This window comes from Artemia franciscana, chromosome 3, assembly GCF_032884065.1.
Source record: "Artemia franciscana chromosome 3, ASM3288406v1, whole genome shotgun sequence".
NCBI classification, from domain to species: Eukaryota; Metazoa; Arthropoda; class Branchiopoda; order Anostraca; family Artemiidae; genus Artemia; species Artemia franciscana.
In genome coordinates this window covers 37,502,808-37,529,916 of record NC_088865.1, presented here as the reverse complement: position 1 = coordinate 37,529,916, position 27,109 = coordinate 37,502,808, and the positions used below count along the sequence as shown (strand labels likewise).

Here is a 27,109-nt window from a genome sequence, read left to right as displayed (position 1 = left end):
TCGCAAATCTGTCTCAAATTAAAATATTTTATTCAGTCAAGGGTTTACTATGTCTCAGATACGTCTCAAGAGTCAATTTCTGTTAGTTACACTTAGCTAACTTTCTTGGAAAAGGTAATTTGATTAATGCACTATTTTATTGCAAACCCTTCAAGTTTAATGCGGAAAACATAGACGAAGCAAAAACCACAAGTAAAATAAAAGATAAAACTCTCAAACATAAATCACACAAGAAAAATACAGAGTAGAAAACAACTTAATAGAAAATACAACATTCAGAACAGAAAACAACTGTTCCATCACTAAAACTTTTGCACGAGTTTGCCATAAACAATAAAATGTCTAAATCCGTAATTCCCAACGTGGGGCATACGGCCCACTGGTAGGGCAGTAGAATATTTTGATGGGTCTGAGGCAGGACATGCACCCTTCAGCTGACTATACTTAAAGCCTTAATTTTGAAAAAAACATTTACAATGTGAATTACAATGTTATATTCAAATGCATTTTAAGACCAAAAAAGAACTATAATAGCGCTGCAATGATGTCATATCTATCTATCTATCCATCTATATATATAAAAATAAGTTGTCTGTGTGTCTGTGTGTCGAGTGACGACATGTCACCAGGTAGTCATGTCGTCATTATGACGATGACGTCATTAAAGGTATTTAAGACATTCGTTCACGGAAAAATTTTAATTGTAAAATGACTGGAGAACCTACAATGTTAACAGCCGAGGAAGCTGCTCAAAGAGTCTATGCCAAAAAACTTGCTGCTGATTGAGAAAGTAAGAAAAGAAAGCATGCCGAGGAATCACAAGAGCAACGCGAAACCAGACTTGCTGCTAAAAGAGAAAGTGAAAAAAGAAGGCTAAAAGTATTTAAGAAAATCGTTCAAAGACAAATTTTTAATTGTAAGAAGATCGTGGACGGAAAAATGTTGAATTGTAAAATGACTGAAGAACCTACAATGGCAAAAGCCGAGGAAGCTGCTCAAAGAGTCTATGCCAAAGAACTTGCGGCTGCTAGAGAAAGTAAGAAAAGAAAGCGTGCCGAGGAATCACAAGAACAGCAAGAAAACAGGCTTGCGGCTAACGAACGCAAAACTGCGCAGTTAGATGAAAATCCACCTGGACAGCGAGAGTCAAAACATATCAAAACTGAAAATGATAGCGATGATGATTGGGTTTGGGATTTTGACTTGGATAAGGTCATCAATGCCTACCAGATTTTAGTTAAAAAAACAAAGGTTTGGCGATATGTATTTCATAGTGACTCTGAAAAATAAAGAAGAAAAAGAAAACTGAAAAAAGAAAAAAGGAAAAAACTAAAAAAAAAACTAAAAAGAAAAAACACTCAAAGAGAAATTACAGACCGGGACACAAATGACGACCGGGACAGAGGGAATATAAATGACGACCGGGACACTCAAAGAGAAATTACAGACTGGGATACCGGGACACAAATGACGACCGGGACACAGGGAATATAAATGATGACCAGGACACAGGTATTGAAGAATATCGTTCAAATACAAATTTTCAATTGTAAGAAGATCGTTGAAAGAGAAATTTCTAATTGTAAAATGACTGAAGAACATACAATGGCAAAACCCGAGGAAGCTGCTCAAAACGAATGTATTCAAGCCGAAGTAGCTGAGCTGGTAAAGCGTTATGTCTCAGGTTCTAGGTCCGAGAGACTCCAGGTTTGAACCTTGGCTTTAGCATTAATACAAAAGAAGAAAATAAACTAAAAAAGGTAAAAACTACAAAAAAAACTAAAAAGTAAATACTAAAAAAACTAAAAAAGCTAAAAAACTAAAAACTAAAAAAGAAAAAAAACTATAAAAACTAAAAAAAAGGTAAAAACTACAAAAAAAACTAAAAAGAAAAAACAACTGAAAACTACTAAAAAAACTGAAAAAACTAAAAACTGAAAAAGAGAAAAAAACTAAAAAAAGGAAAAATGAAAAATAAAGGAGAAAAAGAAAAATAAAAGCCGGGACACAGGGAATATAAATGATGACCGGGACACTCAAAGAGAAATTACAGACTGGGACACTGGGACACAAATAACGACCGGGAGATATAAATGACGACCGGGACACTCAAAGATAAATTACAGACCGGGACACCGGGACACAAATGACGACCGGGACACAGGGAATATAAATGACGAACGGGACGCTTAATGAGAAATTACAGACCGGGACACTGGGACACAATTGACGACCGGGATACTGGGAATATAAATGACGACCGGGACACAGGGAATGTTCGATTACCAATCACCGTCAACAAAGCTCAAGGGCAATCATTAGAATAATGAGGTATAGATCTGAATACGGATTGTTTTTCCCATGGAAAATTTTATGTTGCATGTTCAAGAGTTGGTAAACCCGACAATCTATTTATATGCACAGACAATTGGACATCGAAGAATGTTGTATATTTGCAAATTTTACGTAGTTAAAAACATATATATCTATAACGAAAAAAGAAATCTTTTCTCTTTTATCTATATTCACAGGTGGGACACAGGGACACAACTACAATGGCGCGTAACTAATATGGCGCGTAACGACTTACGCGCGCCGGGGGCTTAGGGGGGTGTCGACTGACGTCATGTTTGTCGACTGACGAAATTACAGACCGGGACATCGGGACACAAATGACGACCGGGACATCGGGACATAGAGAATATAAATGACGACCGGGACACTCAAAGAGAAAGCGACCGGGACACAAGGAATGTTCGATTAGCAATCACCATCAACAAAGCACCGTGACACAAATGACGACCGGGACACAGGGAATATAAATGACGACCAGGACACTCAAAGATAAATTACAGACCGGGACACCGGAACACAAGTGAAGACCGGGACAAAAATGACGACCGGGACACAGGGAATATAAATGACGACCAGGACATTCAAAGAGAAATTACAGACTGGGACACCGGGACACAAATGACGACCGGGACACAGGGAAACAACAACAACGGGAACGCCGGGGGACACAGGGGGATATATAAATGACGACGGGGACACAGGGAATGTTCGATTAGCAATCACCATCAACAATGCTCAAATATGCTGCATGTTCAAGAGTCGATAAACCTGACAATCTATTTATATATACAGACAATGGGACAGCCAAGAATGTTGTATATTCGCAAGTTTTACGTAGTTAAATATATATATATATATATATATATATATATATATATATATATATATATATATATATATATATATATATATCCCTGTGTCCCGGTCGTCATTTATATTCCCTGTGTCCCACCTGTGAATATATATATATATATATATATATATATATATATATATATATATATATATATATATATATATATATATATATATATATATATATATATATATATATATTCACAGGTGGGACACAACTACAATGGTGCGTAACAACTTACGCGCGCGGGGGGGCTTGGGGGGGCGCGAAGCGCCCCCTCCAACTAGGTGTTGGGGTGGCGCGAAGCGCCACCCCAACAGCTAGTATATAAAAGTAAGTTGTTTGTCTGTGTGTCTGTCGAGTGACGTCATGTCACCATATCATGTCGTCATGAAGTTAGTTGTCGTCATTGTTATGACGATGACGTCATTAAAGGTATTTAAGAAAATTGTTCAAAGACAAATTTTCAATTGTAAGAAGATCGTGGACAGAAAAATGTTTAATCGTAAAATGACCGAAGAACCTACAATGGCAACAGCCGAGGAAGCTGCTAAAAAAAAGCTGCTAAAATAAAGCTTCCATAAAGGAAGCTGCTGCACAAAAAAACTAAAAAGAAAAACAAAAAAAAAACTAAAAAAAAATAAAAAAGGTAAAAAACAAAAAAAATAAAAAGAAAAAAAGGGGAAAACACGAAAATTTATTTCATCATATACCAATTCAAAAACGAATGTATATACAGACCGGGACACCGGGACACAAATGACGACCGGGACACAGGGAATATAAATGACGACCGGGACACAGGGACACAACTACAACGGGGACGCCGGGGGGCACAGGGGGATATATAAATGACGATGGGGACACAGGGAATGTTTGATTAGCAATGACCATCAACAAAGCTCAAGGGCAATCATTAGAATCATGAGGTATAACTAAAAAAACTAAAAAAAGGTAAAAAACTAAAAACTAAGAAAAAAGACCAATTCAAAAACGAATTTATATACAGACCGGGACACTGGGACACAAATGACGACCGGGACAGCGGGACACAGGGACATAACTACAACGAGGACGCCGGGGAGCACAGGGGGATATATAAATGACAAAGGCGACACAGGGGATGTTCGATTAGCAATCACCATCAACAAAGCTCAAGGGCAATCATTAGAATCATGAGGTATAGATCTGAATACGGATTGTTTTTCCCGTGGACAATTATGTGTTGCATGTTCAAGAGTTGGTAAACCTGACAATCTATTTATATGCACAGACAATGGGACAGCGAAGAACGTTGTATATTCGCAAGTTTATATATATATATATATATATATATATATATATATATATATATATATATATATATATATATATATATATATATATATATATATATATATATATATATATATATATATTCACAGATGGGACACAGGGACACAACTACAATGGCGCGTAACTAATATGGCGCGTAACGACTTACGCGCGCGGGGGGGCTTGGGGGGGCGCGAAGCGGCCCCACCAACTAGGTGTTGGGGTGGCGCGAAGCGCCACTCCAACAGCTAGTATTCTATAAAATGTGAAATATTTTTCATCAGCATAAAATATGCATAGAGGACGAGCTGTAAAAAGATACCAAGTTAATGGCCTTTAAAGCATCCTTCAGGTGAATCCACATAAGATTTATGAATAACAAAATTTAAATACCACGAGGGGTATCAGGGTTTTAAAAGCCCAAAATCATTGGGTACCACTGGTCTAAATAAAGCTAGATAAAGCTTGCGTCGTTCTGCACTACTACACACAACAATTCAACTTTCAACGGTATTTTCACTGCTTTCACAAGCATAAATATTGATACTTTACATTCAATGAGAATATTATGCTATTTGTAAAATCATTTCCTTAAACCCACAGAGGAAAGAATTTGCCGCATATCTTACAGAGGGGCTAAAAGAGTCTTGAAGTTACAAGAGAAAAATAGGAGACGATTTATTGATCTAAATATGTCTCTTGCAGCTTGACAAAAGTAATTTTCTTTTATCTATTGTCAAGGCTTGAGTTTCCAAAAAAAAGTAGATTTAAGATGGTACACACAAGATATGTATCTATTTCAATTTGAGAAACATATTCCAGCAAGATGATGGTAATTTGAACGATTTTAGTTTTTCTGGACATGAAAACAGAGTTCTTACGACTGTACTTTAATGATTCTATACGAACTGTTCTGAAATCAAAATAATTTGAGTGCGTTGCTTTAGGTTTCAGCGTTCGAGCTCCTCCTTGACTTCAATCTTCTCCATTAATTTTAAAATTATAACATATTACAGTAGTGTAGCAGGCATTGCTATGGGAGATAAAGCCTTTTTTGGGCACTAAAGCTTCCTTATACTAAACTACAGCATTGACCTATTTAGGTGCCCATACTGCAATACAGATACATTATTAGCATAATTCAGGCCGCATCTCATCTTCAAAAACCTGTCTGAACATGATTAACAAAAGAAAGTAAATCACTTAATTTCAAACTTGACTAATTGAATTTATGATAGAGTATTGAAATTTAAATGACAGCATCTATAGCATAGGCATAGTGAAGCCACTTGTATTATCATATTGACGTGGATGAGTGCTTATACCAACACTTCTTTTTGAGGGAACATATAGTCATCTATACACCACTTTCAATGGCCCCTAATACCCAGGGTATATTTAAGATTTTTTATGAAAGGGATGGTTGTATAAGCTTTAGAGAAGGTTCATTGGTTATAAATTATAAGTTCTAATTCCCTTTTAATAGTTAAAATGATGGAATGCAGCTAGCGCCCCCCTAACTTCCCCTCTTCACCAAACGAATCTGGTTAAAATTGTGAGATAGTACTTTTGCTCAAGACAGTCCTTAAAACCAAAACAGTGACTCTAGGGTTGACAAAGCCCCCCAATGTCCTGGGGATAGGGTCTTAAGTCATGGCTTCAGGTCCAATAAGGTTTTTACGGAACGCGCGTTCGTATAAACGTCTGATGGGGCTTATTTGATTTGAAATTGGAGGTTACAATGCCCTTTTCGACAGTCAAAGTGATTCGACTAGCCACCCCCCCCCTTATCTTTCCCTGCAATCTTAACACCTCCAATCAAGATTTGGATACAACAATTTAATTCATCGTAGCTAAAGATTTCGGAATTTATGTCTGTGAGGGAGATACCCCCCCCCCCCTTCTACAACTCTAAGTGAAACGGTTGTAAGTGGGTGCATATAAGATCTTTATAGAAAATAATATGAAAAAAACTTCGTTTTCTTAAAGAGTTAAAGAGGCTGCGTCCCAAAGTCGAACCTTAAAACGTACAGGAATTAGAAGAGGCAGTTGGGGGGCTGCCGCCCCCCAAACCCCCAGCTTTTAAAGACTCTTTTGTACAGGTTTTTTTTTGTGGGGGGACTTCATTGTTACTATTTACTAGTTTCGGCGCAATGGTTCTCCTGTCCTCTTGTGTTTAACATTTTTCGAAGTTATTCCATTATTCATTCATTTCAATTTTTTGTTAATTAAAAGAGGGCCTTTCCGAAGCCAAGAGCGGGGGGTTAGCAAAAACACAAAAAACCTGTACAACAGAGTCTTTAAAAGCTGGGGGTTTGGGGGGCGGCAGCCCCCCAACTGCCTCTTCTAATTCCTGTACGTTTTAAGGTTCGACTTTGGGACGCAGCCTCTTTAACTCTTTAAGAAAACGAAGTTTTTTTCATATTATTTCTGTACGTTTTTCTACAATCCATGGTGGATGTAATTTAATAATTCCTGTACTCCTCGTACAGGAATTAGGAGAGGAACTTGGGTGGCTGCCGCCCCCCCCCCGCTTTTAAATCATTGTATAAAATAGAAAAAAATTAGGACTATAAGAAGACTATTAGGAGAGGCAAACCCCCCGCTTTTAAAGACTCTTTTGTACAGGTTTAATTTTTTTTCATATTAATTCTGTACGTTTTTCTACAATCCATGGTGGATGTAATTTAATAATTCCTGTACTCCTCGTACAGGAATTAGGAGAGGAACCCCCCCCCCGCTTTTAAATCATTGTATAAAATAGAAAAAAAATAGATAGAATGACCGAAATGTTTCTTTTGCTCATAAGAAGCTAATATTCTGTTATCTCTCAAATGATAAGCTGTCCAGGTGTTATCAAAATTTTTTTGATGTTGTGAAAAAAAACCGCCCGTAAGGGACTTGAACCCTTGACCCGAGGATTAAAAGTCTCACGCTCTACCAACTGAGCTAATAACTTGCATGTGTGTAAATATAACTTCTCAATAGCTTTTAAAAATTTCAAATTAACGTGGGCTCTTATGGAGAGAAATCCGTTAATTAAATAGCTAATGGGTGGTTTCTGGAAAACAGGGAAGGAGTTATCAGATCAAGCTGAAATTTCGCGGATAAGCTCCTGGGCCGTAGGGGACCTTAACTTGTGAATTTCAGCCCGATCGGACAACGTTAAAAGGGGTGTGGGGTGGGGGTCGAAACTTTCGGGGGGTTAAGATTTTCCTACGAAACTTTCATGGGCACTTATTCGGAGAATTCTGCATCGAATGAGTCTTCGTACACCCAGATCCGATGTCGGATGTGACCTGTAGGCGTCTAGGAAAAAAAAAGTAAATGAATTTTAAGTGGCTATGCGTGGTTTCTGGAAAACAGGGAAGGAGTTATCAGATCAAGCTGAAATTTCGCGGATAAGCTCCTGGGTCCTAGGGGACCTTAACTTGTGAATTTCAGCCCGATCGGACAACGTTAAAGGGGGGCTTGGGTTGACAGGTCGAAACTTTCGGCCTGATTTTCCCCATGAAGAAAAAGTTGGAGGGGGATGAAATTTTGCAGGTTTCTTAGTTGGAGCTCGGGCTACGAAATGCATCCCTCCCCATCCATCTGCGACCACTGGAACCGAAGATCGCTTAACATTGTCGTGTGTCGCCTCTTTATAGAGGCACGAGTGTGCCTCCTTGAAAGGTGGTCGTATATGCTTGGGAGGGAACTCACTGGACTGGACTGGGAACTCAGAAGTTATAGTAGCCTTTTTAAGAGTAAAAGTGGTCGAGTACATCAACCCCCTCCCCCCAACGCACACAAACAAACACGTCGTATTTTCCCGAGATGTATCCAATATAAATTTTGAGGCAGACATTTTACTCAGAATAGTCCAAATATCTTATAACAAGGCTTCTGAGGTTGATACAAACCCCCAGAGGCCGAAGATTGTAAGTTATGCCCCTGGGGTATTTATTGTTCTTATGGAAGGAATGGTTGTATAAGCCTTAGAGGTGGCCTATTTGGTTTAAATCGGAAAGTCTAGTTGCCGTTTACGAGTCAATAGTTATGATGTTCGAGTTGCATTCTTCAACTATCCCTCTTTTCACCAAATGTATCTGGTTGAAATTATGCGATGGCAATTTTGTTTATAATAGTTGTGTCTTGAGGGCATATAATGTTCATATGGAATGGGTGGTCGTATTAAATTCAAGTGGGTTTCATTTGATTTTAAGTTAGACGTTCTAGTGCAGTTCTTAATAATCAAAATGGGTCAGCTGATTTGAGAGAGCCCCCCCCCCACGCTTATCAGTTCCCATGACAAAAGAAGTTTAGATACATCATTTTTTCAGCATTGTTGAAAGGTAAAGAATTATGCGTAGCACTAGTTTATAGCAGCAGTAGTAGCATTAGCAGCAGAATGCAAATGGCACCTTTTTTCAACATCTTCATCTGCACACGATGATATTTCTAACTTAATACCATCAACCGGTCCCGGAGTATTGCTTATACGGCCTCTTGACAACCGATACGGCCATAGTGTGATTCGATTTACTTCAATACAGTTACAATATTGCCCAAAATCTTCGCCGTAATACCCTTAGGTGTATTAGTAGTAGTAGTAGCACCAGTAGTTATAGCAGTAGCAGTAGGAGTGCAGTTAATATAGTAGTCTTAGCTTTAGTAGTAGTAGTAACAGCAGATGTAACAACAATAGTAGCGGCTGTAGTAGTTGTAGGAGTAGAAGCAGCAGTATTATGATGCAAATTTTGTCTTTTGGTTAGTTCAACAGCCTCCATGTCAAGTGTTGTAAGTTTTAATTTCACAGACGAAACTGTTTCTAATGATATTGCTGATATGTCCTTTTAACAACCTGCATACGGATGGCAGGTTGTAATCCGTACAATAGAAATATTCTCTGAAAATTTCACCTTCATAGGTTGTGGATTTTGAAATAGCCAGAAGACACTGTGTGTATGCATTTAATGCTGCTTTTACGGTTATTGTAACTGACGAAACTAATGCCATAATTCTGATATTTAAAAGAGTTAATTTGATTGAAAATTAAAAGTTCTAGTGCCCTTTTAAGAGTCAAAAGTGATTGGAGGGCAATCAGCCCTTCACTATAGCTCATAATTTTCCATACACTTCCAATCAAAATTTTAAGACAGCCATTTATTTCAGCATAGCTGAACGATCTAGTAACTATGTCTCTAGGGTTATTTGGTAGGTCAACCCCCCACAGCTAAACAATTTTCCCATTGCTTAAAAACTAAATGCTGCTTTAAAATAAAATCAAAAGAAATTGTTTGCATACTGGTTGCCAATAAGAAATCTCAGTAATATACCACGAACGACTAAGGGAATTAAGCTCAAACTTTTGGGGTTACATGTAATGCTGCTTCTGCACTTAAAATTTTACTAAATCAAAACAGCGTAAGTGTATCCAGGCTGTGAAAGAGCATAGATATTATTTCTGGGAATGGTATTAAGCTTTATCTACCAGGTCAACTAGAGGATGTATGTATATGAAGAAATAAAACATTACTGTTTGCATCGTGGTTTTCAAAAAGGTTTATGTTGTCTTAAATTGCTGAAACAGTTTTTCCAGCATACAAATAGCAAGGCAAACTATAAATTCTTGAAAAAACAGAAAAATGCAAACTGTTATTTTCTTTTTCCCTGAAAAAGACTGTGCTAATATAAAATGAACAGAAATTAATTTAAAAACTTTTTCCATAAAATAAGTTTAAAAAAAGGGTGAAGAACTGCATTATAACAAAAATGAACGAAAATATAATCAAATAATCTACCAAGCAAAAAACTACCAAAAATCAGCATCACTAAATAAATGAAACACAAAAAGAAGAGAAATTAAATAAATAATCGAATCAAACTCAAAACAAGCAGAAATTAACATAAGTAGGGTTCAGAACCCTTATTTTTTCTAAAAGCCAGAGTCTAATTTGTTCTTTACTGAAATTGAGTCTTTAAATGTTTTTAATTTCATGACTTTCTTTTTATAACAATTTAATATACATATGTTGATATTTATTCCTTAAAATTTTAATCAATTTTTGATTTCTTAAAGTTATAAAAGAGAAAATATTCAAAAGAATTTTTTCAGTAAAGTGGAAATTATATTCTGGCTTTTTGAAAGCATAAGGTTTTTCAACCCTACTCATGCTAATTTTTGCTTGTTTTGAGTTTGACTCAGTTATTTATTGTAATTTCTATTCGTTTAATTGATTCCTTGAAAGACCTACCTTAGTGACCTTCGTATTTTGTGAAAGTAGGAGTTAAATATGCATATCTTTTTTCAGTAATATGTAATATATGTTGACAAAGATCAAATTGCCTAGTTTGCAGCCCTTGCCCTGAGGCCTTGGTATGAGAAGAGTTGACATTCCCAAACGCATAATTCCTGAGCCTTTCAACAATGTTTAAAAAAATGTCTCAAAATTTCGTTGGATGTTTGTTTTTGGGAAATGATGGACCTGGGGTGGGAGGGGGCTGTTTGCTCTCAAATCATTTTGATTCTAAAAAGGGCAATATAACTTCCAATTTCAAATAAAGTGAGCACCATCTGAAGTTTATACGACAATCCGTTTCTTAAGAACCTTGCATGCCCCCAGGGCACAACTTAAAGCCCTTTCCAAAGGGCTCGAAGGGGGGGGGGTCAAACCTAGAGGCATTGTTATATGTTCTTTGGATTATTTTGTTTTAAAATGGATATCTCACAATTTCAATCAGATCCGTTTTATGAAAAAAGTGTAGTTAGAGGGGGGAGACTAGTTCACCTCCGTCACTTTTGAATCTTAATATGGAACTAGAGCTTTCAATTTTAAGCAAATGGGCCACTTCTAAAGTTTATACAACCTTCCCTTCCATAAGAAACTTAATATCCCCCGGGGCATAATTTACAACGGCAGCACCGTCATTACAGGCTTTGTCCGTAAAATTTTGTAATGTATGAAGAATAACAATTAAATTTATGCCCCCCTCCAGGCCCACCTATTAATACTTATCTGGTGGGTCATTGAAAACTAGAAAAAGTGGGCATAAAAATGCACTTTCTGGGCACCTCCCGAGGAAGATTCACTGACCTGTCTCCACCTTATTTGCAATTATATATTACTATAACATTCTTTTCGTGCTGTTTATATGTATCTTAGGAGCTAATGAACCACTACTTTGCCCTATGACCCTTGACAGTGGGAAACTCAATATAGACATTTTTGATAATACTAAACTAATTGGTTACCTCAGGATTTTCCCACATAAGCTTTTTGGTCCCCTTATGATGGCAGTTGCTGTTTGACGCCACAAAAATGAAGAAAGAAACTACTTTCTTGCGACATGAACTCTTTCAGTACTTACAAAGGGTGTTAGAACTTTCAATTCCTGTTCAAGTGAGTCTTCTCTCGAGATGCAATATCGCTGGTAAGAGACGACCACCTTTGAAAAAAAAGTGTCTTTCACTATTATCCTCGAAAAAAACGACAAAAGTTCATATTTTTGCAAAGGGGGGCTTGACACCTCTCTAACTGGGTTTTATGTGTATGATGTGTAGTTAAATGGTTGTGGGTTGCATGGGTATGCTAAATTTGATTGTTTAACTTTCATCCAGATCGTTTGTGTTTGTAGGAGTGTTTTCCTCTTTTTGAAAGCCAGAATAGTGAATTTTCATCACTGGAATCATTATAGAAAGCCAGTTCCTATTATTTGTATATATTTTTTTTAAATTCAAATTTTTAGAGTTTCGGTTACTATTATCGCCAGTCTCTTATTACTTAAAGTTCGGTACCCCAAACTGTTTAACAACAGGGAAACAAATTCTCATATTCTAACCACCAGTTCACTATATTTGATGCTTATATGAAAGTTCAAATCAAAATTTATAGTTAAGACTAATTCTTTACGTTACTAATTGACTTGGAGTTAAAAAGGTTTTCTTATGTTTTTGGGCGCAAACTATTGTATTACAATTCAAAAGGGTATGAAACAGAAACTGGTTGAGCTATTTTTTTTTAATGAAAAACAGCAATAAAACTCCAAAGTTTCATTTGGATAAACTGTCTCCTAATTTTTAATTACCCGTGGCCTGATACTATAATTTTGGAGTTCGAGAAATTAAGAAAACTTTAAATGATACCTTTTCAATATGATAACATGCTTTTTACTGCATTTTTCATCAGTATCATCATTTAAAACTGTCTAATGTATAACACTAGATAATACCTAGTTAAGTAATGCTAAATCCTTTCAATCTTTGGTAAACGCAGATGAACGGTGAATAAACTATGATTTGAACTATTATCTTGTTCAAATCAGGAATTGTGAATCTTGAATTCAGCTGATTCTTCACTACTAAGCAGCTTATATTCCCAGATTTTATGAACTGAACTAGAGAGTAATTCAAATTATACTCTATTGCTATCTACCTACGTTCCTCACAGACAGAAAGGATTCAAGCTTGCCTTATTAGTCAATTGATCAAATCCCTTACGATTTCCAGAAAGCTCCAAATTAAAATATTCAGTTATTCCCGTGTTACACCCTTTTCACAACCCGTAGGCATATAACGTGTCTTAATTTATTTTTATTACTCCTCTCAGAATTCTCTAAAGAAGCTTTAATTTATCAGAGATAAGTGATTTATGAGAGGGCTCTGGCTTAATTTTGTATTAAAAAAATAAATAAATAAATTTCAGGGCTGACAACCAGAAGTAGTTCTTTAACACCTACATCTCAAAGTGTCATCCGAGAAGAAAAGTTTACGTGTCATTCCTTCCGTCATGGTTTACAAACAGGTAAAAATTGGTATTTTTCTAAGGGATAGGAGTGACTCATCAGACTGATTTAGATGGTATTGGGGGTCTAACAGTAAATATTTGTGAGCTGTTAAATTTTTGGGGAGTCTCAAGACATGACAGCAGTAGCTTGGCACTAGTTTCAGCTCTTCCAAATGTCTTATGGGGAGATTGATATAGTTATCCAAATCCTTGCCTTGGTCTTCAAAGCAATTTTGACACTTGTATTTTTTTTGTCAGAATTTATACTGAGTAATAATGATTGCAGTTGTTTCAGATTTAACTTTGTAGATAATAATTTATAGTGCTCTTTTTAAGAGCCAAAAGTGATTAGAGGGCAACCAGCCCCCCTCTCGCTCCTCTTTTATTCCCAATGAAACACGATCAAAATTTTGAGACAGCCTTGTTGTTTGGCATAGTTGAAAGGTTCAATACATATGCACCTGGAGATGGCAACCCCCCCACAAACATAATAATTTAGGCAAAGGATGTAGGTAATTCAGGCAAGGTATTCAGCTACAAAATATTTGTTGGATTAATTAAAAAAAAACTTTCCGAAAAAGAAGTTTACGAAGAAAAGTAAAGGCTGTTTTAAACTTAACATCAGATACCTGTTAAAATTCAAACTCGAAACGACAAGAAATTGCTATTAAAGAATAAATTAAACCCAAAACCAACAGAAATTAAATAAACAATCATTGTAAAAAAACATACAACAAGTAATAATATAAATGAATATAAAAATCTTAAAACGAGTAATGCTTAAATTGAACATGCAAATAAAACTTAAAAAAATATTTATTTTGCTACTGAAGTATAAATGAAACCAAAAACGAGCTTAAATTAAATAAACAATCCACGCAAACAAACGTACAATAGATATTCATTTAAATGGATAAATAAATCTTAAAACGATTAAAACTTAAACTGAACGTGTAAATCAAGCTTGAAACGAACAAAAATCATTACAAACAAGAGTTTGGGTACCGCCTCCTTCTCTCATTTTAAAAGTCTAAAACCTATAGCGTCTTTGGTGCTTTACTGAAAACTATAAGATAAGATAAGATTTATTTGCAAAAAAAGCCTGCAGGCCATAGCAAAACACATACAACTTTAAACAAACACCTAATTACAACAACTTAAACAAGCAAACAAACTTGCAAACAACTTAAACAAGCAAGCAAACTTGTAAACACTTTATGAATTCAGAAACACCCGTAAATAGACTCTTACCAAGCTAACTCCTCAAACATGATTCCCTATGCTTAATCCTAAACGAAGAAACTTACACAACTGTTTAATAGCATATCCATTCCTCTCAGCCATTCGCTCCTTTAACCAGCATTCACTGCCCAACACTCGTCCAAAACATTCCTTCCGCAACTCAGACAGCTCTTCACACTCGGATACAAAATGAACTAAATTTTCATTCCCCCCGCCACACATAGGGCAAAAATAGGGGCCTGCCTCCTGCCTAAACTTTCCCAAATATTTCCTTCTGATACCTAAATCTAAACTATCTCCTCTTAGCAACAACAAATTCTTAAAGTCCTCCCTACTCAACCCAGATTTAAAATAAACTTCCTCTCCCCAAAACTCTTTAGCTTGTGGGTAAAACCTCAAAGACACCGATTGGTCCTTATGAGTTTGCCACTCTTGGATTTCTTGGTCGTTTAGGATTCGCTGAACTTCCTTCCATACTGAAACGCTTCCATCCACTGGTCCTTTACCTTCATTCCGCATCTCTGAAAGGCCCGAAATGTCCAGTATTTTCTTGACCTGATTTGCCCACGAATCCCGTCTACCGTCCTTCAAATTCTCCAAATATGCTGACTTAAGAAGCCGAACTCTAGGTAGTCTAATTATTTTCTCCCTATATTTCACCATTTTAACCAATTTACCACTCCTTAAAGTGAAAAGCCCCAAATCTCCTTTCAATACCGCTGAACTAAATGAATCCTTCAAGCCTAACATTCTCTTAAAATATCTTAGTTGAACTACTTCTAACTTAGCAGCTTTAGCGAAACCCAAACCTCTGACCCCCAATGTAGACTAGTAACTACTTTTGTCTGGAACACCCTTTTCTGAATCCTCATGTCAGCTAACTGACCTAAATTACTTCTCCATAGCACATTTGTTAGCCTTTCACCCCTTAAATTACAATCTTCCACATGCCTAGACATCCCTTTAGTGCACTAAACTTAACATCCAGATAAACAATATCCTCTTTAACCTCCAGCATCACTCTTCCAAAATTAAAAACAACCTCAGAATCAACCTCAGAAGTCAGTACCACTGACTTCTTAGCATTTAACTCCAAATCCTTCTTTTCTAAGTAATCTTTTATTAAATCTAATTGCTTCTGAAGATTCTCCCTACTATCCGCCACTACTACTATATCATCCGCAAATAACATACATGATAGCCTGAACCAATCCAAAGATACAGATGGGGCTCCATTATTTTTTATAAAACTGTCTAAATCATTAACAAACAAGGAGAAAAGCTTTGGGGATAAAGTACATTCGTGTTTCACACCCAAATGAGACGTAACCAGTCTAGAAAATTTCCCCATCACCTTTACAACAAACTTCACCCTCCGATACATAGCTGCTATTATCGCTACAAAACAAGACGGCAAGCCTATTTCTAACAGACTTTCAATTAACAACCTCCTGTTTACCGAGTCAAAGGCACTTCTCAGGTCTAAAAAGGCTACGAATCGCCGACCATTTTTCCCTCTAGCATATTTCCGTCTCAATGTTTCCAAAGTAAAAATATGGTTAACAGTGCTGAACGTCGATTTGAATCCCGCTTGTACCGGACTCAGCATTTCCGCTTTATCTAACCAATCTTTTAGCCTAAATTCCAAAACCTTACAAAATAGTTTACTTACCACATTCCCCAAAAAAACAGACCTAAAATTTTCATGTAACATTTTATTGCCTTTCTTAAGAAGAGGCACTGCTACCGAAATGTCCCACGAATGAGGCCAATAAGCTTTCTCCACTACAAACGAGAAAATCAAGGCCAACATAGGCATTATAGTTGTCCTTTCCAACCTCAGGACCTTTGTAGATATACCATCTATTCCTGGACACGAGTTACCCTTCATCTTTTTCAACTGATCCCAAATTTCTTCTTCAGATACAGGCCTAATTAAATCGTAATCATTCTGCCTTAAAGGGTAATTCACCCTCCCTAACTCACTATCATTTGACCCATTCAAATCATTCGTCCTGACATGTTCAGACTCCCTCTTTTCAAAATAATCTGGCCACGTCTCAACTGGCGGGACATCTTCTCTTATTCCCAGGCCCTGGATTGAACATTTAACTACCAAACAAAACTCTCTAGGGTTTTTCACACTGTAAGCTCTCTTAATGTCTTCATTAATCTCCTTCTGCCTCTCTCTCTTTTTAAGTCTTTTGACCCTATTATAATTTGACCTTACTTTCCTATATTCAGATAGCCTGCAGAAGTTTAATTCCTGATCCGATGGGTCCGTTGCTTTAAGTAGCCTAAAACTCCTAATTACCTCTTCCCTTTTCTGCCTACATTCCTCATCGAAAAAACCCTCATCTTTTTTGGCCGTCCGTCTTCTATTCTGCACTAAAGGCCTGATACTCTCATAGATTCTATCTATAATTACCGAAACCGCTTGATCCATTTCAGCTGGTTCTGAAAAATTCAAAATCGAGTGGCAATCATTTTGAAATTCCTCACTTTCTAGTTTCTTTTTAACCAATTCTTCTTTCTCCTTGACTATCCAAACTGGTTTTCGTATTCTTACCTCACGCGTAGACCATTCTTTTACCCTTTCAGACCGTCGAATACACCCTCTCAGCTGAAGACTCACTGGCAAATGGTCAGAACGACCAACTCTAGGACCCTGAGGTCCATCGCCTGGGACCAGAGAGATAAACTATATAAAATATAATTAATTAAGCTAGGGAAAGACCCACTATAGCAAGTAAAATCACCCTTACCAAAGTCTCCTCCCAATCTCCCGTTCATAATTAGTAAGCCTTCCTTTTTACAAAAATCTATTAGATTCCTTCCCCATCTATTGATTTTCCGAAACCTATCCCTACTTTTCCTAATAGGAAAAACATATTCACAATCATTTTCCAAACAAACATTCTGCCCTGGTAGATTTACAAGGGGTTCACCAACCTGCAGCTCAACCTCTTCACTAGTATATGCATTGAAATCCCCTAAGAAAACAAATTTACGACAAGGGAACAATCTTTTATACTTCTGCGTTTCATTTTCCATCAATTCCCATGTATCTTCACGACTGTAAGAACTACTACTCGGAGGCAAACATACAACACGCACAACAAGGTGAACATTTTTAACTGACAATAACAACCATAATAGATTTTCAGACTCACTTTCTACCCTACGACATAAATCAAATACTCCATTCCTTATAAGCGCGGAAACTCCTCCATAATATCTACCGTTAGCAGAGGCCTTTCTCCTACACTCAAAAATATCAAAATCTTCACATGACAAAAAACCATCTAGAGAATTTCACATCTCCACAAGACAAACAACATCCCAAATCTCACAGCCTGCTGATGTACTCGACTCCAATATATTTTCTAACTTCTCCCTACTATAACCTTGCAAATTCCAAACTACAAAACTTATACACGAATCACTATGGCCCTGCATTTCCTATTCTGGTAATTTTGGCTGGTGCCCTGGCGCTAATACATCCCCCAAAATAGAAAGCTCCTGAGAAAAAACTGGAGCTTTCACTATCTGGCGAGGCGCATATGATTCATAATCTTGAATTGCTTCCCCTACTCGAGCATTTCTTTTCCCGCCTTTATCCTGCTCTAAAGGACTAATGTTCTTACTATTTCTTTTTCCCTGCCTGACACCCTACTGAGCTAAATGTACCACCTGTTCTTGGCTAACAGGGGTATGATACTGCCCACCTACAATATCAACCCGGCCCCCCTCTTCTCCACTAACTACAGAAATAGCACTTCCAAAACTCCGACCACTCGCAACAGAATTCACGGATCCGCTTCTCTCCCGTACAATAATCTCATTACTCGTCTTTGCCCGAACGTAAGATATCTCCGGTTCATTTGGATCATCATTATAAGGGCTAGCCATCTTCTCCCGCGTAAGTTTCCCTGACTGAACTTCAAATAATGTCTCTTGCTTTGCTGATCTTGATCCTTCTTTACTGAGTACACTCTCACTGACCCTCACTTCAATGCCCCTGGGCATATTACGATTCAAGTCTAACTCTGATTATCATGGGTTCTCCTTTCATCTACTGCTATAACCTTGCGTTGTTCGTGATAGATTTCTTTCACTTTATCAAATTCACTATCATATGCGAAAATTTTATCCCCCACGAAAAGTCTCACACCCCTCAGCTTTGCATTTGAATGGTCTTCCGTACGCGCGGCTTCCAAGATTGGTATCAATTTACTGCGAGCCAACAAATCTGAAGAAGAGTAATCTGGGGCCACTGACAACTGAAACCTTTCGGATAATGCGGCCGAAATAAATAGGGATTTTTTTAATTCTATACACGCTAATTTAATTAAGACTGGTTTGACTTCCTGCTTTGAAGGTAAACGAAAAACATCTTTTATATCTGTCTGCATAAACCTGGCACCTCTTACTATCAAACAGTTCGTGGTAACGAACTGTAGTAAGGAGCGACCCGGCTCAATAGTAAACGAAACTCTAAAAACGGAATTTCGATACTAAAAGATATATCAAAAGAATCGGATTTTTATGCTGATTTTAAATATATAATTTTCATCAAATTTAGTCTTTGTCATCAAAAGTTATGAGCCTTAGAAAATTTGCCTTATTTTGGAAAATAGGGGGTAACACCCCCTAAAAGTCATAGGATCTTAACGAAAATTACACCATCGCATTCAGCGTATCAGAGAACCCTATAGAAAAAATTCCAAGGTCCAATCTACAAAAATGTGGAATTTCGTATTTTTTGCCAGAAGACAAATCACGGGTGCGTGTTTATTTGTTTTTTGTTTTTTGTTTTTTTTTCCCAGGGGTCATCGTATCGACCAAGTGGTCCTAGAGTGTTGCAAGAGGGCTCATTCTAACGGAAATGAAAAGTTCTAGTGCCCTTTTTAAGTGACCAAAAAAATTGGAGGGCACCTAGGCCCCCTCCCACGCTCATTTTTTCCCAAAGTCAACGGATCAAAATTTTGAGATAGCCATTTTGTTCCGCATAGTCGAAAACCATAATAACTATGTCTTTCGGGATGACTTACCCCCCACAGTCCCTGGGGGAGGGGCTGCAAGTTACAAACTTTGACCAATGTTTACATACAGTAATGGTTACTGGGAAGTGTACCGACGTTATCAGGGGTATTTTTTTGGTTTGGGTGTGGGGCTCAGGGGAGGGGGCTATATGGGAGGATCTTTCCTTAGAGGAGTATTTCATGGGGGAAGAGAAATTCAATGAAAAGGGCGCAGGACTTTCTAGCATTACTATAAAAAAACAATGAAAATATAAACATGAAAAAGTTTTTTCAATTGAAAGTAAGGAGAAGCATTAAAACTTAAAACCAACAGAGATTATTACGCATATGAAGGGTTCTAAAAATACTTTAGCGTAAAGAGCGAGGTATTTAGGAGGAGATAAATACTTCGCTCTTTATGCTAAAAATTTTTTAAATAATTTCAACTACTTATTCTACGGCCTTTCTGATTCAGGGGTCATTCTTAAAGAATTGGGATAAAACGTAGCGTAAGTTACGTAAGTTATGTACGTTTGTTACGTAAGTTAATTCTTAAGTTACGTTTTTTTTACTAATAAAAACGTTCGTTAAAAATTAAAAGATCTAGTTGCCTTTTTGAGTAACCGAAAAATTGGAGGGCAACTAGACCTCCTTCTCCACCCCTTATTTCTCAAAATCGTCTCATCAAAATTAAGAGAAAGCCATTTAGCCAAAAAAAGAATTAATATGCTAATTTCATTTTAGTAATTTATGTACGGAGAGCCAAAATCAGACATGCATTAATTCAAAAACTTTCAGAAATTAAAAAAAAAAACAAGTTTTTTTTAATGAAAGTAAGGAGCGACATTAAAACTTAAAACGAACAGAAATTATTCCGTATATGAAAGGGGCTTTTCCTCCTCGACACCCCGCTCCTTGCGCTAAAGTTTGATTCTTTCGCGCAACTCTACTTTTTAAAACAATAAAAAACTTTAGCGTAAGGAGCGGGGTGTCGAGGAGGAAAAGCCCCTTTCATATACGGAGTAATTTCTGTTCGTTTGAAGTTTTAATGTCGCTCCTTACTTTCATTAAAAAAAACTTGTTTTTTTTTTATTTTATTAGTAGAGACGATGGATGCCGTGAAGGTGCTAAAAGTAGAAAAGCCAAGGCCCAGGATGGCTTGGCCTAAGAATGCCCTCTTTTAGACTCGGACCCCTTATCTTTGGGTCAAAATTGTATAGTATCCCGTTGCACCTTGTTTGATCCGCTTCAATTCTATCCATTAACTTTTTAAACTTTGTAACTTCCGTTTTCAGCTCACGAACTTCCGCCTCTATATTTTCTGATCTTTTTTCCGCTTCACAAATTTTCTTATTCAGAGATTCCGAAATTGACGAAAATTCCACTGATAATTTTTCTACCTTTTCGCAGAGGGGATCCAGTATTTTAAGCTCTATTGACATCTCACATAATTTCATTAAAATCTGTAGCTGGACTTCTGTTGATTCATTCATCTTGCAACATTTACTTACTACTTTAAATAGAAAGGTGTACCTGTTGAAGAGTCAACTTTTTTATCCACGCTTTATTATCCACTATTTTAAGCCGCCGTTAATAATGCCACGGCTGACAGCAATTTCCAGTGATCTTCTTTGCAAAATCCAAAAAAAATAATTAAGAGAGTATCCGAGTGGATTAAAACACGCCAATTTTTGATAATATTATCCAATTTTCCAAAGCAAAATGTTCACAGCGCTATACAGTATTGTCCGCAACTTCAATAATCCAAAATGTGCAATTATCCAAAGCAAATTTTTCACAGCGCTATACAGCACTTAACACAACTTCAATAGTTACGTACACGATTTTAATTATCCAATTATCGAAAGCCAATTGTTCACTGCACTATACAGCATTGTACTCAATTTCAATAGTTGCGCAATGAAATAAATATCCAAACAATAATCCTCTGTAAATTGGCCAACCAATATATACTGGTTTTGGAGCGACCCGGCTCAATAGTAACCAAAACTCTAAAAAATGGAATTTTGATACCAATACATACGTCAAAAGAATCGCATTTTAATGCTGATTTTAAATATATAAGTTTCATCAAGTTTAGTTTTACCCATCAAAAGTTACGAGCCTGAGAAAATTTGCGTTATTTTATAAAATAGGGGGAAAAGCCCCCTAGAAGTCATAGAATCTTGACGAAAATCCCACCATCAGATTCAGCGTATCAGAGAACCCTACTGTACAAGTTTCAAGCTCCTATCTACAAAAATGTGGAATTTTGTATTTTTTACCAGAAGGCAGATCACGGATGCGTGTTTATTTGTTTTTTTGTTTTTTGTTTTTTTTTTCCCAGGGGTGATCGTATCGACCCAGTTGTCCTAGAATGTTGCAAGAGGGCTCACTCTAACGGAAATGAAAAGTTCTAGTGCCCTTTTTAAGTGACCAAAAAAAATTGGAGGGCACCTAGGCCCCCTCCCATGCTAATTATTTTACCAAAGTCAACAGATAAAAAATTCTGAGATAGCCATTTTATTCAGCGTAGTCGAAAAACCTTATAACTATGTCTTTGGGGACGACTTACTCCCCCACAGTCCCCTTGGGAGGGGCAACAAGTTACAAACTTTGACCAGTGCTTACATATAGTAATAGTTATTGAGAAGTGTACAGGCGTTTTCAGGAGGATTTTTTGGTTGGGGGAGGGGTTGAGAAGAGGGGGATATGCTGGGGGAACTTTCCATCGATAGTTTGTCATGGGGGAAGATAATCTAAATGAAGGGAGCGCAGGATTTACTAGCATTTAAAAAAAAAAAAAATGAAAAAATAAATATGAAAAAGTTCTTTCAGCTGGAAGTAAGGAGCAGCATTAAAACTTAAAACAAACAGAAATTATTACCCATTTGAGGGGCTCACCTCCTCCTAATACCTCGCTCTTTACGCTAAAGTATTTTTAGTAGTTTCAACTATTTATTCTACGGCTTTTGTGATTCTGGGGTCATTCTTAATGAATTGGGACAAAATTTAAGCTTTAGTGTAAAGAGCGAGGATCTGAAAAGGGGGGAACCCCCTCATATATGTAATAAAAATATGAGAATACAAAAGTTCTTTACGTAAGCTAATTTATAAGTTACGTAAATCTTTTACTAATAAAAATATTCGTAAAAAATTAAAAATTCTAGTTGCCTTTTTAATTAACCAAAAAATCGGAGGGCAACTAGGCTTCCACCCCCGCTCTTTTTTTCTCAAAATAATTCGATCAAAATTATGAGAAAGCCATTTAGCCAAAAAAAAAAAAAAATGCAAATTTTGTTTTAATTATTCCTCTGCGGAGAGCCAAAATCAAAACGTGCATTGATTCAAAAACGTCCAGAAATTCAATAAAAAAAAAAGTTTTTTTAAGTGAAAGTAAGGAGCGACATTAAAACTTAAAACGACCAGAAATTACTTCGTATATGAAAGAGATCCTCATCAACGCCCCCTCTTTACGCTAAAGTTGTTTACTGTTTTAAAAAGAAGAATTGAGAGAAAGAGTCAAACTTTAGCGTAAAGAGCGAGGCGTTGATGAGGAAGCAGCCTCTTTCATATACGAAGTAATTTCTGGTCGTTTTAAGTTTTAATGTCGCTCCTTACTTTCACTTAAAAAAAACTTATTTTTTTTATTTAATAGGTCAAAGACTGACTGAAGACTGAGTATATGTGTCTTGAACAGCCTTGGAAAGCATAAATAAAATCAAATTGAATCTTTGATATATAATGAAATTAATTGTTGAAAGATCCATCAGTTCAATATTTTATTTCACTGTAGTTTTATTTTCATTTTCAATGCTGTAAGAATTGGAAAAGAAAATATTTGTAATATCATTTGTTTTCAGTCAGGAGCCAATGACGCAGTAGCCTTCATTTTTCTAAGGTTAAGGAAGGGGGCAATATCCAAACTCTTGTTTTTAGTGAAAGTACATTCGTCTTGAACAATTTTAGTAAGAAAAAATAAATTAAACTGAATATTTGATGTGTAACGATATTAATTGCTGAAAGCTCATCAGTTCAAAATTTACTATAATTTTAATGTTTATTTTCAATATCAAGTACAAAAGGAAATATTTGTAATATAATTCGTTTTCGGTAAAGAACCAATGACGCAGTATGTTTTAGACTTTTACAGTGAGAGAAGGAGACGATACCCAAACCCTTGCTTGTAGTGATATTTGTTCGTTTCAAGCTTGAGTTACATACTCAATTTAAGGTTCACTCACTTTAAGATTCATTTATTTATTTATATTAGTATCTATTCTATGTTTGTTTGCATTGATTGTTTATTTAATTTTTGTTTGCTTTGGGTTTCATTTATATTTCAATTTCAATTTTTTTTCGTTTTAAGCTTCATTTGAATAATCAGTTTAAGCATTACTCGCTTTAAAACTTATTTATTCATTAATATTATTACTTGTTTTATGTTCTTTTTGCTATGATTGTTTATTTAATTTCTGTTCATTTTGGGTTTCATTTATTGTTTAATTGTGATTTCTGGTCGTTTTGAGTTTGAAGTTTAACAGATATTTGTATTTGCTGATCTGAAGTTTGAATGGTCTTTGCTTTTCTTTGAAAAACTTCCTTTTCGAAAAGTTTTTTTATTATTTAATTTTTGTTTATTTTTGATTGCAAAGAATATACCTTATTTTAAATAAAACTTTTTTTTCAACATCAAATTTTCATCAAAGTATCAAAACTAGTATCAAAATAACACCGTCGAAGTAAAAAAAAAGTAAAAAAAAGCATCAAAGTAACAATAAGCAACTTGCAGAACTTACAGCCTTTGCACCTTAAATCGAAGTTGACACGTATATCACTAAATCCAAGTATTGAGGTTAACAAAGTGTCAAAGTAACAATAAGCAAGTTCCATAGCTCAGAGGCATTTCGCCAGGGTTGGGGACGGGGAGTTCTACCCCGGAAGCATAGTTATTTGGCCTTTGAAATTTTTTGAACAAAATGGCAGTCTCAAAATTTTGACCGGCTCCCCTTTAAAAAAGCGGGGTGTGGTTTCAATTTACGAGCAAATGAGCTCCCTCCCAAGTTAGTACGACCACCCCTCCCACAAAAACTTATAATCTAATTATAGACAACTTACATAAGTTACAATACTTGCCCTGGGGGCTATGGAGGATTTCTTAACCCCTAAGTTATAGTAATTTGAATTTTGAACAAAATGGCTATTTCAAAATTTGATAATATGCATTTGGGAGAAAAGCCACAAGGGGGGGGGGGCTCGTTACTTTTTAATCACTTCCGATTCCTAATAGGGGCATAGTAAATTTCGAATGAAAACAAAGAAAGGAAATAATAAATGAAAAGAGAAAAATCAAATAGGTGAAAACGATGATTTTAACAGCCAGTAGCAAAATATGAAAAAAAAAAGCAAATATTTCGACAAGGACCTCCGCCAAATCGTCCTCAGTGCTAAAAAAAAAAAAAAATAGGAAAGAGGAAAAAGAAAAAAAGAAACAAAAAAGAAACAAACAACGCAATCTAACCTTTTTAAGTGAACTGTACGAGAGGAAAAAAGACACTGAATCAAACAACAAAAACCAACTTGAAATCAATGAAAGAGAAGTTACCAATTAGATTGAATAAGTATTCTTTGCCTTGCAACAGATTTCGTCTGTCTACAATTTCGGTTTTTATTCTGCTGCAATAACTCTGAACTAATTCAGAGTTCCCTCTCTGAAGTTTATACGAGCATCTCTTCTATAAGAACCTTGTATGGCCCCAGGAAGATTCCTTACAATGCCTGCTCCCGGGCACTGGGTGGCTTTGTTGACAGCGAATTTTTTTTATCTAACCTTTGAACTATTTTTAACGAAATGGCTATCTTAATTTTTATTGATCCATTTGGGGAAAAAGGGCGTGGGGGGGGGGGGCTAGTTGCCCTTCGATCTCTTTTGACACTGTAAATATGAACTAGACCTTTAAATTTTCAATCAAATGAGCATTTTCTGAAGTTTATACAATCATCGCTTCTATATGAACCATATTTACACCCAGGGGATAACTTACAACGCCAGCTCCTGGGCCCTGGGGGGTTATGTTGACCCCGGAGTTTTTGTTGTATGATCTTTTTTAACAGAATGACTACCTCAAAATTTTGATTGGATGTATCTGGGGAAAAGGGCGTGGAAGGTGGCTAACTGCCTTTCGATCGCTTTTGACTCTTAATAGGGTACTAGAACTCTCGATTTCCAGTCGAAAGTTCTCCCTTTGAAGTTTTTACCGCGGCTCCTTACATAAGAAGTGCCTCTGGTATAAAATAATAAATAAATAATAAAAGTTTGGATCCGTATGGGCTCTACTATAGAGCGTTGTCTCTAAAGGTTAAACCAAATCAAAGCCAGCAATTGCACACAGTTTGTAAAGAGCGTATCAGTAATAACCTATGAACGTCTAAGAGTTTTAAGTTCCAACCTAGAAGGCTTGTTAGGGGGGATGTTGAAATAGCCAAAAGGCAGAATTTTCTTACTACTACTTTTACTGCTACAGCTACCGCTGCTACTTCTGCTACTGCTGCTACTATAACTACTGAAACTACTTCTGCTACTACCGCTACTGCTACTACTACTACTGCTACTTCGGCTACTCCTTTTGCTACTGTTACTGCTACTACTGCTACTACTGCTACTACTGCTACTACTACTACTACAATACTACTACTACCACTACTACTACTACTACTACTACTACTACTACTACTACTACTACTACTACTACTACTACTACTACTACTACTACTACTGCTGCTGCTGCTGCTACTGCTACTGCTACTACTACTAATGCTAATAGTATTCAGGTGAAAATTTCAGCAAACGTTCGTAGCGAATGTTGAACTAAACCAAAATACATTATGTGCAAGCAAGTTGCCAAAAGGACGTATCAACAACGATACCAGAACCACTCAGAGTATTAAGTTGAAACTTACGGGGTATGCTGAGGCGGATGTAGAAAAAAGAAAGTGTGTCATGTGCAGGCTGCTACTAATGCATCTGCTACGACTATTACTACTTCTGTGGCTAAGGACACAAAGGTGAAGCTTTCATGGAATGTTGAGGGGTTTTCTGTACCAAACCAAAATACATTATGTACATGTAGGTTGTCAAGAGGGTGTATAAGCAATTTATTAGGAGCTTCTAAGAGCATTAAATTGAAATTTCCATGGTATGTTGAGGGGAATGTTGAACTAACCGAAAGTCACTATGTACACTATGTACGCTTACTACGAATACGACTACTACTGCTACTGCTATTACGATTACTTATACTAAAGCTAATGGTATTATGGTGAAACTTTCAGGGAATATTTAGGGGAAGTTTGAACTCAATCAAAAATACAGTGTGCTTGCAGGCTGTTGAAATGGCATATGAAAAATATCTTAGGAAAGGCTTAAAGTATTAAGTTGAAACTTTCAGCACATTTTGAGTGGTATATTAAACTAACCTAAAGGCACTATATGCATATTGCCACCTCCACTACTACTGCAACTACTTCTGCTACTACCACTACTATGTACT

General features: G+C 36.5%; 2 protein-coding genes across 6 annotated transcripts in view; one reads left to right on the top strand and one right to left on the bottom strand.

The window, feature by feature from the left end:
- The window catches only part of LOC136025247 (Kv channel-interacting protein 1-like), a 333,579-nt gene that overhangs the window by 97,826 nt on the left and 208,644 nt on the right, over nt 1–27,109 (bottom strand). The window lies entirely within an intron of this gene.
- LOC136024641 (Kv channel-interacting protein 1-like) overlaps nt 1–27,109 on the top strand; it is a gene marked incomplete at its 3' end in the record, with an annotated part of 108,962 nt that overhangs the window by 3,337 nt on the left and 78,516 nt on the right. For 2 of the 4 annotated variants that reach the window (XM_065700069.1, XM_065700067.1), the window contains 1 exon segment: nt 13,213–13,311. In XM_065700069.1, coding sequence (XP_065556141.1) covers nt 13,213–13,311 — 99 coding nt within the window. 4 annotated transcript variants of the gene reach the window in all.